The sequence below is a fragment of the Meles meles genome, chromosome 7 (genome assembly GCF_922984935.1).
Source record: "Meles meles chromosome 7, mMelMel3.1 paternal haplotype, whole genome shotgun sequence".
Classification (NCBI taxonomy): Eukaryota; Metazoa; Chordata; class Mammalia; order Carnivora; family Mustelidae; genus Meles; species Meles meles.
Window position 1 is genome coordinate 122,029,584 of NC_060072.1, and position 13,661 is coordinate 122,043,244.

At 42.3% G+C, this 13,661-nt stretch overlaps 1 protein-coding gene across 1 annotated transcript in view; it reads right to left on the bottom strand.

The window, feature by feature from the left end:
• The window catches only part of CCDC3 (coiled-coil domain containing 3), a 121,101-nt gene extending 107,730 nt beyond the window's left edge, over positions 1–13,371 (bottom strand). The window contains exons 1-2 of the mRNA XM_046010615.1: positions 12,548–13,371; positions 9,517–9,691 (exon numbers count right to left, since the gene is read on the bottom strand). Of these exons, the coding sequence (XP_045866571.1) occupies positions 9,517–9,691; positions 12,548–12,921 (549 nt within the window). The 5' untranslated portion in view covers positions 12,922–13,371. The remainder of the gene's footprint in view (positions 1–9,516; positions 9,692–12,547) is intronic.
• Positions 13,372–13,661: the final 290 nt, after the last annotated feature.

Below are 13,661 nucleotides of genomic sequence, written 5' to 3' on the forward strand. Positions count from 1 at the left end.
GATCACAACCTGAACTGAAGGCAGATGCTTAACCAACTGAGTCATTCTATGCACCCCAAAACAGACTCTTAAATACATAGAACAAACTGGTTGTTGCCAAAGAGGAGAGTGAGGGACTAGGTGAAATAGATAAAGAGAACTGAAGGTGCACCTATCATGACAAGCACTGAGAAGTACAGAGAATTACCGAACAAATATAACATCATATGTTATATTTTTTTATTATTAACATATTAACATATTAACATATTAACATATGTTATATTTTTTTAAAAATTAAAGTACTACCCAAAAAACCCCATAAATCAACAAAATAAAAGTACATAGCTACCAATGATTACTTTAAATTGTCTAAATGTCCCAATCAAAAAATATATGGTAACAATAGATTAAAAAAAAAGAAGACTTTCTATATGCTGCCTACAAGAGACTCACTTCAAATGTAAAGATACATATAGACGGAAACTGAAGGGATGGAAAAAGATATTTCATGCAAATGAAAATTTAAAAAGAAAAACTGGAGTAACAATACTTACTAGATGAAATAGACTTGAAACAAAGACAGTCACAAGAGACAAAGAAATGCATTGCATAACAAAGAAATCAATCCAACAAAAGGACATAACAATAATAAATACCTATGCACCTAACATAGGAGCATTTGAATAGATCAAGCAAATAGTAACAGACATAAAAGAAATTGACAGCAATATATTAAGAGTGCAACTTTAACACTCTACTTATGGCATTGATATATCATCTAGACAGGAAATCAATAAGGAAATGGTGGATTTAAATGACATGTTAGACCAGATGGGCTGAACAGACATATACGGAACATTTCATCCAACAGCAAAATACACATTCTCTTCAAGTGCACATGGAACATTCTCCAGGATAGATTACAAGTTAGGCTACAAAACAAGTCTCAATAAATTTAAAAAGAATAAATTTATATCAAACATCTTTTCTGACCACAAAAGATATGAAACTAGAAATTACAAGGAAAAAAACTCAAAAAATACAAACACATAGAGGCTAAACAACATGCTACTAATCCAAAAGGGAAATCAAGAAACACCTGGAGACAAATGAAAATAGAAACGCTATGTTCAAAAATCTGAGACACGGCAAAGGCAGTTCTAAGGGGATGTTTATAGTGAAGCAGGCCTATGTCAAAACAAAACAAAACAAAACAAAAACCTCAATCTAAATTTACACCTACAGCAACTAGACAAAGAAGAACAAAGCCCAAAGTTAGAAGATGGGAGAAAATAAAGATCAGAGGGGCAATAAATAATATAGAGATTAAAATTACTGGGGCCCCTGGGTGGCTCAGTGGGTTACGCCTCTGCCTTCAGCTCAGGTCATGATCTCAGGGTCCTGGGATCGAGCCCAACATCAGGCTCTCTGCTCAGCGGGGAGCCTGCTTCCCCCTCTCTCTCTGCCTGCCTCTCTGCCTACCTGTGACCTCTCTCTCTCTCTCTCTCAAATAAATAAATAAAATTTAAAAAAAATTACTAGAAAAGATCAATATAAGAATGGGTTTTTGAAAAGATGAAACCGATAAACCTTTAACCAACTCATCAAGGAAAAAAAAAGAGAACTCACACTGATAAATGAAAAAGAAGTTACATTTAACACCCACAGAAGTACAAGGGATAAGACATGACTACCAACAATTATATACCAACAAATTATAAAACGTAGGAGAAACAGATGAATTCCTAAAAACATATAAACTTCCAGGACTGAATCAGGAAGAAAATGTAAAATCTGAATGCACTATTAGCAACAAAACTGAATCAGTAATCAAAAATTCCCAAAATTCCAGGAGCAGACAATTTCACAGGTGAATTTTAGTGAACATTTAAAGTTAATACCTATCCTTCTCAAACTATTCACACAAATTAAAGCAACGTTTCCAAATTCATTCTACAAGGCCAGCATTACTCTGTTATCAAAGCCAAAAACACTACAAAAAATTACAGGTTAATATTCTTGATGAGCAGAGATGCAAAGATCTTCAACCAAATATTAACAAACCCAGTTCAAAACTTTATTAGAAGGACCATTCACCACAAACAAGTGGCATTTATTCCAGGAATGATCCAACATCCACAAAAACCAACATGATAATTTATGATAAAGAATCTCAGCAGAGTGAGTACAGAAGGAACATACCTCAACATAATAAACACCATAAATGAAAAACCACAGGTAACATCAGGTAAGCTGAAAACTTACCCTTACAATCAGGAACAAGACAAGGTTATGTGCATTCCCATCACTTTAATTAAACATAGTACTGGAAGTCCTCACCAGAGAAATTAGACAAGAAAGAAAAGGCATCCAGATTGGAAAGGAAGAAGTAAAATGGTCTCTATGTGCAAATGATATGACAATAAATATATGAAATGCTAATATACAAAATTTATATATAGACATCTGTTCCATTTCTATATACTGATAATGAATTATCAGAAAGAGAAATTAAGAAAACAATCCCATTGACAATTGCATCAAAAATAATAAAACATTGGGGCCGCCTGGGTGGCTCTGTGGATTAAAGCCTCTGCCTTCGGCTCAGGTCATGATCCCGGGGTTCTGGGATCAAGCCCTGCATTGGGCTCTCTGCTCAGTGGTGAGCCTGCTTCCCCTCATCTCTCTCTCTCTGCCTGCCTCTCTGCCTACTTGTGATCTCTGTCAAATAAATAAATAAATCTTTAAAAAAAACAAAATAATAATAATAAAATGCCTAAGAATAAATTTAACCAAGAAGATGAAACATCTGTACTATGAAAATTATAAAGCACTAATGAAATAAGTTGAAGACACAAATGGAAAGATATACCATGCTCATGGATTGGAAGAACTAGTATTGTTAAAATGTCCATACTACCCAAAGCAATTTACACATTCAATGTAATCCCTATCAAAATGCCAACAGCAAGAATATACTATAAAGAAAAAAGCCTCTTCAACAGTGTTGGAAAAGTGAATGGCTACATGAAGAATGAAACTGGACCACTTCCTTACACCACATACAAAAATAAAACTCTAAATGGATTAAAAACTCTAAGTGCAAGACCTGAAACTAAAAAACCCCTAAAAGAAAACATAAGCCGTAAACTCTTGAACGTCAGTCTGAGCAGAATTTTCGTGTAAGTCTCCTCAGGCAAAAGCAAAAAAATCAGAACTAAAAAATTGAGATTGCATCAAACTAAAGCCTTTTGCACAGTGAAGGAAACCATTAACAAAATAAAGAGGCAACCTACTGAATGTGAGCAGATATTTGCAAAGGATATATTCAATAATAGGTTAATAGCCAAAACATACAAAGAACTCGCAGAACACCAAAAAACAATTGGATTTTAAAATGGGCAGAGGAGAGCAAAGGAAACAATCAACAAAATTAAAATAAAACCTGTAGAATGGGAGAAGATATTCACAAATGACAGGTAAAGGGCTAGTATCCAAAAATATATAAAGAACTTGCCAAACTCAATACCCAAAAAACTAAGAAAATCCAGTGAAGAAATGGGCAGAAGACAGAAACAGACACTTCTCCAAGGAAGACATACAAATTGCTGACACATGAAAAAACACTGAAATCGCTCAGCATCTGGGAAATCCAAATCACAATTACAATGAGATACCACTTCATACCAGTCAGAGTGGCTAAAATTCACCACTCAGGAAACAACAAATGTTGGCAAGGATGTGGAGAAAGGGAAACCCTCTTACACTTCTGGGGGGAAGGCAAGCTGTTACAGCCACTCTGGAAAACAGTATGGAGGTTCCTTAAGACATTAAAAATAGAGCTTCCCTACCACCCAGCAATTACACTACTAGATGTTTATCCAAAAGATACAAAAACAGTGATCCAAAGGGGCACAGGCATCCCAATGTTTATAGCAGCAAAGTTCACAATAACCAAAATTCAGAAATAGCCCAGATGTCCACTGACCAATGAATGAATAAAGATGTGGTGTATATATGTATGCAATGGAATTTTACTTAGCTATCAAAAAGAACGAAATCTTGCCATCTGCAACGTTGTGGATGGAACTAGAGGGTATTATGTTAAGCAAAAGAGTCAGAAAAAGACACATACCATGTGATTTCACTCATGAAGAATTTAAGACAAAGCAGATGAACAAAGAGCAAGGGAAGGAAAAATAAAATAAGACAAAAACAGAGGGAGGCAAATCCTAAGACTCTGAACTACAGGAAACAAACTGAGGGTTGCTGGAAGGGAGATAAGTGGGAGAATGGAGTAATTGGAATGATGGGCATTAAGGAGGGCACTTGACTTAATGAACACTGAGTGTTAAATGCAACTGATCAATCACCACATTCTACCCCTGAAACTAATATGCTATATGTTAACTAAATTGAACTTAAATTTTTTTAAAAGATTTTATTTATTTATTTGACAGAGAGAGATCACAAGTAGATAGAGAGGCAGGCAGAGAGAAAGAGGGAAGCAGGCTCCCGGCTGAGCAGAGAGCCCAATGCGGGACTCGATCCCAGGACCCCGAGATCATGACCTGAGTCAAAGGCAGCGGCTTAACCCACTGAGCCACCCAGGCGCCTGAACTTAAATTTTTTAAAAAATGGGCAGAGGACCTGACTAGACACTTTTCCAGGGACAGAGGGCCAACACACACACAAAAAGAAGCTCAACATCACTAATCATCAGGGAAATGTAACTCAAAAGCACCATGAATTATCACCTCACACATGTTAGGACAGCTATTATCCCAAACCTAGAAGACACCACGTGTTGGCAAGGATGTGGAGAAGAGGTAGGTCCCTCACACAGTGTTGGTGCGAATGTAAACTGATAAAGCTGCTATGGAGAAGCAGTATGGACCTTCCTTAAACTAAAAATAGAACTACCAAATGCTCCAGCAATCCCACTTCTGGGTATAAACCCAAACTGGATGATATCAGTACCTTGAAGGTTTAGTTGCACTCCCATGTTCAGTGCAGCATTTTTCACAATAGCCAAGACAAGGAAACAACCTACACGCTCACTGACAGATAAAGGGATAAAGAAACTGTGGTATATATATGCACAAAGATTACTTAGCTTTCATAAAGGAGATCCTGTCATTTCCAACAATGGATGAAGGATGGACCTTGAGTGCATTATGTAATGTGAAATAAGTTAGAGTAAGACAATTACATTGTGAGTTTTTTTTTTTAAGATTTTATTTGACAGAGAGAGAGATCATAAGTAGGCAGAGAGGCAGGCAGAGAGAGAGTAGGAAACAGGCTCCCTGCTGAGCAGAGAACCCCATGCAGGGCTCAATCCCAGGACCCTGGGATTATGACCTGAGCCGAAGGCAAAGTCTTAACCCACTGAGCCACCCAGGTGTCCCATGAGCTCATTTTAAAAATTATTTATTTTATTATGTTATGTTAGTCACCATACAGTACATCATTAGTTTCTGATGTAATATTCCATGATTCATTGTTTGTGTATAACACCCAGCACTCCGTGCAATACCTGCCCTCCTTAATATCCACTCAAAGATACAGACGTAGTGAAAAGAAGGGTCACATGCATCCAATGTTCACAGCAGAAATGTCCACAATAGCCAAACTGTGGAAAGAGTGGAGATGCCCTTCAACAGACAAATGCATAAAGAAAAAGTGGTCCATATATACAATGGAGTATTACTCAGCCATCAGAAAGGATGAATACCCAACTTTTGTATATGAGCTCATTTATATGTAGAATCTAAGAACAAACCAAGTACACACACACACACAGAGAGAGAGAGAGAGAGAGAGAGATACTACTGCACACCTATTAGAATGTCTGTTTTTTCTGACCATAACAAGTACTAATGAGGATGCAGAACTGGAGCTTACATACATTGCTAATGCAAATGCAAAACATTACTGCTATTCCCAGAACAGTTGTGCAGGTTCTTAGGAGTTAGACATACACCTATTATATGACCCAGAAAACCCATCCTAAGTATTTACAGAAGACACACTGAAACTTACGTGCATACAAAAACCTGTACATGTGTCTTCATGGAAGTTCTAGTAGCCTAAATTCACAAACTTCTCTCTCATAAAATCTCATAAAATCTCTCTCAGCTGATGATTGGGTAAATCAAACCATGGTACATCCCTACAGTGGAATACTCCACAATTAAAAATAAAGTGAACAACTAAGAAACACAAAAACATTTCAAATGTATTATCCTAAGTAAAAGCATCCAAACTTTAAAAAGGGGGGGGGGCACATACTGTATGATTCCATTCATAGGACACTCTGGAAAATGCACTACTAGTATTGGAGAACATATCAGAGGTCCCCATGAGAAGGCTCTGACCCAAAAAGAGCAGAAGGGAGGTTCTTTGCAGTGATGGTACTCTTCCACACTGTGGTTGTAGTTGTGATTATACAACAATGTACATTCATCAAAACTCTTAACAGCATATGCAAGAGAGTGATTTTTACTGTATATGGATTTTCGTTATTAATGTAGAAAATGAGACAGAAAGAGGAGGCTTCTTCTGCTTCCTTAGACATCAGATATCTCTGGATTGGAGACAGGATTCATTTAACCACCATTTAAGACTCATAAAAAATGCACCAAATATAAACAGTCAACAAAACAGACATCCCTGCCCTTGGGTGGTTCAGTCAACTTGAGTAGACAGTATCTGAAGAGTAGGAAAGCAGAGACCAAGTGGTCTGAACACCATGGCTGCCATCCTTAAATACAACAAAACCCCTCCCCTCCACTGTTCTACTACCTTCACCTGAAGTCTTATATGTATTAAACCATCCATAGCAAACTTCATCAAGGAGTTGTCTACCCTCATGCATGCCCACCACCCAACTCCCTCAATATTATGGAAAATGTCCTCATTTAAGTCACCAGAGAGGTTACTCCTCAGTCATCATTTTACTTGACTTCTCAACAGCTTTTGACTCTGATGATCACTTATCCTTCTAGAAACACTGTGTACCCTAGACTCTCCTACCTCTCTGAATTTTCCTTCTCAAGCAGTATTAGCATTCCACAAGGCTCAGTCCTACCCGGGGGCCTACACTCTGCTCTCCCTATGTGCTCTCTCTTGAAAATCTCATTCACATCCAGTCTCAACTGACATCTAATTATTGTTAGGTCCCAAAGGTCTATCTTCCACTTAGAGCTCTTCTCAAAGCTTCAAACTTAGAGATGAAACCACTATTCAAGATCTCACTTGGTGCCAAATGGATCAGATGGCTCAAAAACACCTCAACTCTATGTTCAGCATCTGACATACAAATTCCTCTCGCAAACCTTTCCTATTCACATTTCTCAGTGTCAGTCCTGTCATGAAGTTCACATGACAGAAAGCCAGAAGTTATCTTTGACCCTCCTCCACCTCCTTTGCAACCAAACCATCAAAAATATCTACTTATTTCCTAAATAACTCCCAAATTTTTCTACTTTATCCCTACTGCCTCTACCTAGTCCAGCAACTACCTGGTAGTTTTGTAACTACTACCGGTTCACATCACTTTGATTCCTTCCAACCCAGTTGGTTTTTCAAAATGTGAATTTGACCCCCATTGCCCCTTCCTTTCACAACATAAAAGGTTTCCCATTACAGTTAGAACAAAATGCAAATCCTCACTAGGTCTGGCCCCGCCTCCAGTTCTTGTCCCATCCTTCTCACTCACTCCCTTTGCTCCAGCCAAGTAGCTTTCTTTCATTCCCTCAAAGGCACCATGCACTCTGCCACCACAGGGACTTTGCACAGACTATCTTTCTTTGGACTGCACTCATCTCTCCTTGATCCCAAGGGTAACTAGGACACCTCTTCACCCATCAGCTCCTAAATCTTGTATCAGTTCAACAGAGAAGGGTTTCTTTACTCTGAAGTCTAGGTCAGATTCCCCGATTTCTTTTTTCTTGGAGCATAGGTTTCCATTTAAAATTATCCAATAATTAACAGGATGTTCTGATTCTGTCCATCAACACTAGGACTATAAGCTTCATGATACCAGGGACTTTGTATTTTTGCCATTGCTACTGCTCCCCATCTGCCAAGAGTTGCATTTCCTCAATTAGCTAAGCTTCACTATTCCAGTCCGTAAAAAGAAGAAAATAACACCTTCTTGCTGGCAGTGGAAGGTTTTCAACATTGAAAAACTAGCATCTAATACAGTAGCTGCTGTATAGTAGACACACAATATCGGCTAAAGATTAGACACTTGCAGTCCTACCAAATGAGGTATGTGTAATATCCTACATGTCCACACTCTTTGGAATAATATACTGGAAACCAACCTAGTCACCTATTAACAAAGGACTTGGTTCAATATATTGGGACATATGCACATAACGGAACACACTACACAGCCTGTAAGGCAACTTTATCTGTACTGATGTAGAAAGATCTTCAAGATCTACTTGTGAATAAAAGCAACACATAGCCAAGTGTGCATAGTGGGCTGCCATTTGTGTCAAAGACTACAGTAAATAATACAAGTTTGAATTATCTTTTGGGTGAAAATGCTCTAATCCTTATAAGAAATAAGTAATAGTAGCTACTGGTTGGAAGAGGAGGAGGGAGAGAAACTCCACTACCATTTTAACACTTCTAGATCTGGGGACCCATGTGAGCCACTTAACATGTGCAAACTAGTTCATCAGTCCATCAAGATAGTCCTTGTCCTATCAGATACCTAAAACCCCACATCAGAATGTTCCAAACCGTCTGTCACACTGCCCTAAAAACATCTCAGATGGGAGACTGGGCCTGGCTACTTCCTCTACTGTCCCAGTCCTACAGTCATCCCAGCTCAAGTATAGCAAGGCCATTTGGGAAAGGGACAGTCTTTAAAATCTCCCAGCTCTGGTATCGGTCTCAGATGGGCAGATCCCTTTTATATTTTCAGATTATCTTAACTCTTACATTCCAGCCTGCTTTGGCCATCGTGTACCTCTGAAGTCTTCATAGCTAACACGTCCATGATCGTTAACTCTAGTTAAGACAACCATTTCCTTGAGGACTTTCTCTTCACCTTTAGAAGAGTCCCTAGATTACGCCATCAATAAGAATAATGATATAATAGTCATAACGGCTCTCAGGTACTGAGTACTTTGTCAGTCACTAGGTTAAAGGCTTTAACATTTCATTTTTTTACTTTTTTTTAAACAAAGTTAAGTCATATTGCATCAACTCTATGATGTAGATTGTTTCCATTTTACAGGAGAGGAAACTGAGGCTATGTGCCAAACTTCATTCCATCTGTTCTCTCACTTTATGAGGAATCACAACCAACTAGTCAAGCCTCAGGAATCCAGTTTATGAACAGTGTTCTTTTTTTAACTTTTTTTTTTTTTTTTTTAACTGCAGGGTAACAGGAGGGATAATACTCTTTGGTCTTGGCCTCTGGAAGAGTACACTTGACTCCTGTGGTCATAAAATGCAGACAACATGTAGCTAGTCTGTTATTTTGCTGTGATACAGGGAACGGCCAATTCTTACCCTATTGTCTTCCTGGATCTCCCAGTCGCTGGCAAAAGTTGCCAGCTGCTGCCCCTGAGAACAGTTTGAAAACTGGAAAAGACTGGAAAACATCCTTCGGTTCTCTTGAGTGTCCGGAAAGATGGCATCTTGGAAATTGACTCCGTGAGGCAAGAGATTGTAATTCTCATCCATCCTAATGGGGAAAAAAAGAAAAATCTCAACTCTAGACTGGATAGCCATAGGGCATACCAGCTTTCATCAAGAGTTGTAAAGACTGGTGGAAAGAACCAAGATGCCCTTCAACGGATGAATGGATAAGGAAGATGTGGTCCATATACACAATGGAGTATTATGCCTCCATCAGAAGGGACAAATACCCAACTTTTGTAGCAACATGGACGGGACTGGAAGAAATTATGCTGAGCGAAATAAGTCAAGCAGAGAAAGTCAAGTATCATATGGTCTCACTTATTTGTGGAGCATAACAAAGAACATGGAGGACATGGGGAGATGGAGAGGAGAGGGAGTTGAGGGAAACTGGAAGGGGAGATGAACCATGAGAGACTATGGACTCTGAAAAACAACCAGAGGGTTATGAAGGGGTGGCAGGGGGGTGGGGGGGGTGGGAGGTTGAGGAACCAGGTGGTGGGTAATAGGGAGGGCACATACTGCATGGAGCACTGGGTGTGATGCCAAAACAATGAACACTGTTATGCTGTAAATAAACAAATAAAAAAAAAAAAGAGTTGTAAAGACTGGCAATCTCGCCATTACACGAGTTCTCACGTGGCTTTCATTCGAGGACTTACCATTTCTAAAGGTTTCTCTGCCTCACACTACAGGAGACTATCCTTAAGGTTTTTCCAAAGGGGAGTTTGGGTGAAGGGTTGTGGGGATGGGGGGTGTGCATATGGGTTTGTCTATTTGTAGATCTCCCAAGTGGCCTTCTTTCTCACCGAGTGTTCCTTGTTTCTTGATCAAAGGAAAGCCAGTTCTAATGACCCAGGTTCGAATCCTGCCATTGCTACTGCTCTTCTATCTGCCAAGAGTTGAATTTCCTCGATTAGCTAAGCTTCACTATTCCCGTCTGTAAAAAGAAGAGAATAACACCTTCTTGCTGGTGGTGGAAGGACTGCACTAGATCAAGTAGCTGGCATAGAGTGAGTACAGTAGAGATCTTAACATTGTTAGAGAGCTCAGAGTAAACTGCGTGTTGGAAAGAGAAAGAAATCCCATAGAGGGAGAGGAGGACGAAGTTACCCTTCAGTACAAAGAAGGGATGGAGGCCTCGCCAGGGAGTCTCCACTGCCACTTTCCCCTGTGACACTGCCCAGAATCTGTTCTCATCTCCCTGGGTCCCAGAATAACAGGGGAGGAATGATTTGTATGCGGCTGTTAACGCACTTCAGGGCAACACAGCCCTGTGAAATGGAAATCTGTCAGACTACGAGTTGACTCTGTATTTCTGCCCTAACGTTTTGTAAATATGTCAGAGGGAAGGATGAAAGAGCTGGCTGACCACCACACAGCCACCGGACAAAGCTCTTTCATGATAAAAATCAGGAAAAAAAAATCATGTCTGCTCAAGTTCTCCAGCTCTTTTTTTTCTTTGGAAAAGAAAGTTTCAGTGATTAATAGTTTTATAGCTGGGGTCTCAGTGTCCTTCCTAAAGAAACACATGAAAAAGTTTCTTTGCATCAAGAAGGATACTATCTCACTCCTTGCTGACTTTATTTAGAAACTATACTTCCCCAGCAATTAAAAAAGAAAAAGAAAAAACAACTTAATCTCACTAAACCACTCAAGCCAACATGAAGCAGGCCACGTATTCTAAACTTAGAGGTTCTGGCTTCAATACGGGAAACATGTGTTGCCATGAGCTTATGAACGCCCCCTGGGTGCATCTTACTTTTTTTTTTTTTTTTCTCCTTTCTCAGCAGGATGTGAAGTCTCAAGACTAAAATTGAGTCTGCAGACTGGGGTCACAGTCATTCCAACTGTCCTTGCTGCCACTTCACAGACTGGGAAAACTGGAACCATTACCAGTCTCAACTGTGGATTAATTCCCTCACTAGTTTAATATGGAGGTTACATTCTAGTTCAAGGCTTCTCTCAGCTGTTCTATACCACCCTGATTCAACGGGAGACAGCCAATGCATTCAGGGTTCCACCTGTTCTCCATTTCAAACTGCAAACCCATTGACTGAATTCTTATACACCTGAATTCTGTCTTGACTGCTGGCCAAATTTCATGGAACTTAACAAGATTCCAGGAGCCGTCAGTCAGAGAGCACCTCCTGCCTGCTTCGCCTATACTCTTCAAAACACTCTGAACCAGACACCCCCCAGAAGGCCCCCACAGAAACTTTTGCTATTTTGCAAAGCCCAGCCTGAGGTCCACTGGTGGTGGATAAAGAGTCAAACAAAGGAACAGCTGGGCTGCATTCCACACCATGCCTATCTTGGCATTTCAGCAGGTGGGAAAAAGAGGGACTATTCCTTCTGCATCTAACCTGCACCAGGTGTTCTGGGTAACTGTGCGCTAGTCTCAACTGAGCTGGTTTCTCACATTATGGAAGTGAGGATAGGGAGGTTCTTCAAAAGACAATTTTCTCAAAAAAAAAAAAAAAAAAAAAATCACAGGAGGAGCAGAGCCAGAATTCCAATGAGTCTGATTTCAAAGTTTGGGGTTTTTCTCCCCCTCCTCACCATCCCAAGCTACTCCCAGGGAGGGAATCCAATTAAAAGTACACATTTAAAGAAGAGTCAAATGGATTTTTGGAAACCACCTTGGGCTTTTGCCTGAAACAATCTTCTATGCTTTAAGCACAGAAATCAAACCTCGTTTTGTTTGTTTTTGACAGCCTTAGTCAAATGCACCCAGGACCTTTGTTAGACGTCCCACAGGAAAGAAAGGAGCCCGAGGCGTATTCCCGAATGGCACGTTCAGGATTCCCTGTTGTTCCGGGCCTGGCTCCAGATAACGGTGCCCTCGGGAGGTCATGAAATAGCTGGAGGAGGAGGTGTGGGCGGGAGGTGCCGCGCTCACCTGAGGAAGAAGAAATAGGAGTAGTCCTGGACCACGGTGTGGGAGTGACATGAGAAGTAGCCCAGGCCGGTGAGGTTGAGTCTGGAGCCCGCGGGCACCTCGAGCATGCTGCCCCACGCCTGGTCGCACAGCATCTCGATCTCGGCCGAGTAAAAGAGCCCCGCGTCGCTGGCCTCGTACTGCCACGGCAGGTAGTTGTACAGGCCGTGCACCTCCTGGTGCAGCGCCAGCACCTTGGCGTACACGATGATCTCGGCCAGCTCCGCGCGGCAGCCCTCGCTCAGGGGTCTCCACTCGGAGGGCAGCTGGCAGCCGCGGGGGGTTTCGAGCCGGCCGGCCAGGCAGAGCGCCGCGAGCAGCAGCGGGCGCAGCATGCCGGCGGCGGGAGCGGGCGGCGGGCGGCGGGCGCGGCCGGGGTCGGCGCTGCGCCCTGGGCGCACTAGCCTGGGCGCATGGCGGGGACGCCCGGGACTGGCAGGACAGAGCTGGGTGGCGCGGCCGCGGCGAGCAGGAGGCGTCGGGGAGCCGGGAGCCGGGAGCCGGGAGCGCCCGCCCCGACCGACAGCGCCGCCCCGCCGGCGGGCGAAGGGCAGCCCTGAGCGCTGGGCTCGGAGCCGCTCTGTCCGCTGCCGAGCTTACCACGCCCGGCCCTCGCCCGCGACGCTTTAAAGAGTCTCGGGGCGGGCTAACTGCCCGCCTCCTGCCCAGCCCCCCGCGACGGGGCGTGGGCGGCGGCGGGAGAAGGCGGGGAGGCAGCCGGGGCGGACGTGGGCCGCGGACCAGGGGCTCTCGGGAGCCGCGGGGTGCGATGTCCATCCCCCCCCAGGCCCGGCGCAGAGTCGGGGGAGTGGGGAGCCTGCGCGGGAAGGTCGCTCGCTGCCGGGAGCGGCTGCCCAGGCCTCCTCCCTGGCCTCACGGATGCGCTGGGTCTGAGCTTTCCAAGCGGAAAGCCGGTTCCAAACGCGTGGCCTCCGGACGACAATCGTTGTGGCTTTGCATGATTCTTCGGCAGACGCGTTTACACTTTCTGTGTCGTTCTTTTAGAGTCAAAATGCGTAGAAATGAAATCTGACTTTTGTTTCACGGAGGTTCATTTGGAAACTCAGCGTGGGCT